Genomic DNA, 3875 nt, shown 5'->3' with positions numbered 1-3875 from the left:
TTTATTAAATATTATTTCTCAATTTTTAATTAAGAGGTGTATAGTGCATGTTATAAAAAAGTTTCTCGCATACGTATAATAATGTGATTCAATTAGTTGTTAAATGATCATTTTTTTCTTTATAAAAAAATCTTTCGCACGCGGATAATAATGTGATTAAATTAATTATCAAAATATTTTTTTTTGATAAATAATATTATCTATACTAAGGGGGAGGGAATGCACTTAACCTCACAATAAGCTAACAATAATGTAATTCAATCAATTGTGTATTAAATATCATTTTCTCTATTTCTAATGTAAATTTTATACAAACTGATTTTATTATGTTAATTCAGCAACTTTAATTAGTTTATGAGGGGCTTGTTCTAGCATGATAAAAAATTATTCATTTACTTCAAATATTTAATTTTTCTTTTGTCAATTTACATATATAAATATATTTAAAATGTATAAGTCGTGTACGTCTCGTTGAAAGCTAGTTTAAAGAAAACGGAAGGATTTACAGCCAGAGATTAGAGAGATACAAACACATTGCGCACAAAGACAGAGACAGAGGGCCAGTTTCGATTCCTACCTTTTCTTTCTTTATTAATTTCGAAAAAATATCAGCAAGAAAAAAAAAAAAAAAAGCATCCAAAATCTGTGCCTCTTTTGCTTTACTATATATTCTGCGACCTACCGAGCTTCTGGTCCGCAAGGACGCAAAGCTCCGCGATTTGCATCTGAGATGGCGTCGTCGGCGCAGCTCCGGCTCATGTCCGATCTCAGAACCATCATCAACGAGCCCCCCGAGGTAAATTCCGATCAAGTTTACCTTCAGATCAAATCCGATCAGAAATGCTGAACTGCATCTGGGTTTTTGCAGGGTTGCAGCGCCAGCCCTGTGTCTGATGACAATCTGATGGTGTGGAGCGCCACCATATTCGGGCCTGATGAGACCCCATGGGAAGGTTGTGGGCAGATCTGTTTCTGTTTTTTTTTTTTGTTCTGTGTTTTCTTTGTTTGTTGATTTGGTTTTGGAATTTGACTGTTTTGATGTTAAATTTGGAAAAACTCAGGAGGTGTTTATAGCTTGAGGTTGACATTTAGTGAACGTTATCCCGAAAAGCCGCCTCGGGTTCGTTTCACCTCCGAAATTTTCCATCCAAATGGTTAGTTTGATCAAAATCATATCTATTCTACTTTGCTTTCTGTATATAGGAAATGTTAGCAACAACTGAACTCAAAAGCTTAAGCTTGTAATCTTGCAATTAACAAATAATTGAAGGTTTCAACTCAGGGACTCTCGTAAGTTGTAACCCAAGTTATGATACCATGTTAAACGACCACGCAATGAACATTTCATCTCAGATAAGTTATGATAACCTTAGGTAGCGTTTATCAAGTGATTAGAGGTCAACTTTACTTGTTACTGGGATTATGCATTCTAGTCTTTACCTGTATAGATGGATCGAGTGTCTGAGGGTTGTGAACTTCCATAATTTCACTTTAAAAACAACAATGAAATTGTCTGAACCAACAAACAATATCGAGCAAACAGCGCTGCTGAGAAATGCTCTGTTCTGTTGTATAGCATTTCAAGTCCCTGGTTTGAAGTTTTACAGGCCATTGAAGACGCTATATGCATATTCTTTTTGCACCGCTGCTAATTAACTTTCAAGAGTATGGCATGATGATGATGAGATTTGACAATTGCCCGATCCTTGTTTTTATGTTCATACCGGTAATATTTTTGATATGTATTTTCCTTGTCAATGTAACAAGCAGCACGGTAATAGTGGTTAATATCTTTTGTTCTTAAATATATATCGGTTTCAATACACCAACAAAGAGGGATTATGAAAATTATAGTATAAATGAGCACTACTACAGAGGACGGTGTCTGATTGCAAAAGAATAAGAGAAATCCAAGAACAAAAGCCAAAAGCTTTTATCTTAGCTCAAATTCAACAGCTTACAGTATATATTTCTTCTCATTATATTGGTTCATGTATTAATAAACATATTGCGTTTTTGTTTATTTGTTCCTTGACCCCTCAGTTCTACCCTGCTTCCGGTTTATTGATTGACAAGTCTACATTTCTACATTTCTGCATTTTTATCCGAGCAAAAGAATTCTGACTCGTTACTTATGTTGTTTGTGCAGTTTATCGTGATGGTTCACTGTGCATGGATATAATTCAGGATGCATGGTCACCATGCCACAATGTATCTACGATTTTGACGTCTGTTCAAGTAATTTTCAAATCGGACTACTCATTTCCTTCTCTCTTACATTCATATTACATGGCGATCATGTTGGTTAATTTACTACTGAACAAATTGTTGCAGTCACTTCTCACTGATCCAAACGCTGCAAGTCCAGCAAACCCTGATGCTGCTCACATGTACCAGCATGATATACAAGCTTACAACAAGTTAGTAAACTTTTGATTTTTCGTTTGTCATTTCTTCTCCTGAATTAATTTATTTCTACTTGTGCCCATTCGAACCGACTCTTCTTCATAATTTGTAGGAGGGTACGCGGTTGTGCTCGTCATTCCATTGAGTCTTTGCAGTAGCACTTTGAAATTATTATTCGTGTCTACTTTTTTAACACTTTTGGACAAGGCTTTGTTTTTGCTTTATGCCTATCCGCAGCTCGTGTATCTCGCTCTTATTGTTGAATGTAATCATATATACACTATTTAAAGTTGACGTCAATATAACACATAAAAGCATGTTTAAATTTCACTTGTCGGATCTCGAAGAGTTCCAAAGTGATTGTAATGCAACCTATTGACCCTACTGTTGGAGATATTCGATGAGCATCATATACTGCTGCAAGAGACGATTAGCAAAGGAGTACAAACATTGGTCAGAAGTAGTATCATTTTATTGCTTGAGGCCGGTGGCAATAAACCTTTAAGCCCCTTTTCTCCTTTCCTTTTCGTCCCCCTCCCCCTCCCCCTTCCCTACCTCCTATTTTCAGTTTCTGCACCTGAGAAACTAGGATGTGGGAGGCTTTCTCTGGATCCGTGTTTGGTAGCTGGATATGTGTGTGGGAGGCTTCTCTGGATCCGTGTTTGGTTTCTGGATCTGTGTTTGGCTCCATTCGACAGGAGGTGAGACAAAGAATGGGCTAGAGTTCTGCTTCTTCTGGTGGACTTTTTGGCGTTTCTGGCGGCCGGCCGTCTCCACTAACGCTCCTAGTGGATTTTTTTGGGACCTTTTATGTGGGCCTCCTTATTACTTGGGTAAGGATTGTCTTCATGTAATATTTGTGTTGGATGCAGAAGGAAACCTTTATTTATTTATGGGTAAATTATATTTTACCTCTTCATGTTTGAGTGTAATTGCAACTTTATGTAATATTTTTAAAACATTTCAATCACATAACTTATCATTTAATTACAATTTCATACATCCATTAGTCAAACCATTAATTTGACCGTTAAGTGATAACGTGGAAAATAAAAGTTCCTATATTTTTATGGCTTGGCAAATAAAAACAATTAAATATTACAAATCAATTAAAAATAAATAAATTAAACAAAATGACCCCACTTATCTCTCTCTCTCTCTCTCTCTCATTTCTCTCTCTAAAAATCTCCAGCCCCAAACCTAGTGGTTGCAGCCACTTTCATCTTCTTCTTTAACGATCCGACGCACCCAGACGACTCAGACAGCAGCTCCATCGCTGTTCCCCATCGATGTCAGACCACCACTATGACCTAATGTTCCTCATGGAACAAAGCCCAAGTCCCTGCTTGGTGATTTTCAAACCCCAAGCTATCGAATTGAAGAGCCCCGTCTCGGACACGACTTCCCATGACAAAGTCGACAGTGTCCTCCTCCCCCTTTTCTCCCTAACCACTCTGGCCAAAGCCCCC

At 37.2% G+C, this 3875-nt stretch overlaps 1 protein-coding gene across 1 annotated transcript; it reads left to right on the top strand.

The window, feature by feature from the left end:
* Nucleotides 1-618: 618 nt before the first annotated feature.
* LOC137747412 (ubiquitin-conjugating enzyme E2 1-like) lies at nucleotides 619-2731 on the top strand. The gene is made up of 6 exons (XM_068487516.1): nucleotides 619-796; nucleotides 869-953; nucleotides 1062-1154; nucleotides 2150-2238; nucleotides 2335-2420; nucleotides 2519-2731. The coding sequence occupies exons 1-6, from the start codon at nucleotides 731-733 to the stop codon at nucleotides 2562-2564; spliced, it is 465 nt and encodes a 154-aa protein (XP_068343617.1). The 5' UTR covers nucleotides 619-730; the 3' UTR covers nucleotides 2565-2731.
* The last annotated feature ends 1144 nt before the right edge of the window (nucleotides 2732-3875 follow it).

The sequence above is a fragment of the Pyrus communis genome, chromosome 10, assembly GCF_963583255.1.
Source record: "Pyrus communis chromosome 10, drPyrComm1.1, whole genome shotgun sequence".
In the NCBI taxonomy this organism is placed as follows: Eukaryota; Viridiplantae; Streptophyta; class Magnoliopsida; order Rosales; family Rosaceae; genus Pyrus; species Pyrus communis.
Note: the sequence above shows the minus strand (reverse complement) of the source record. Positions and strands in the feature narration are given on the sequence as shown.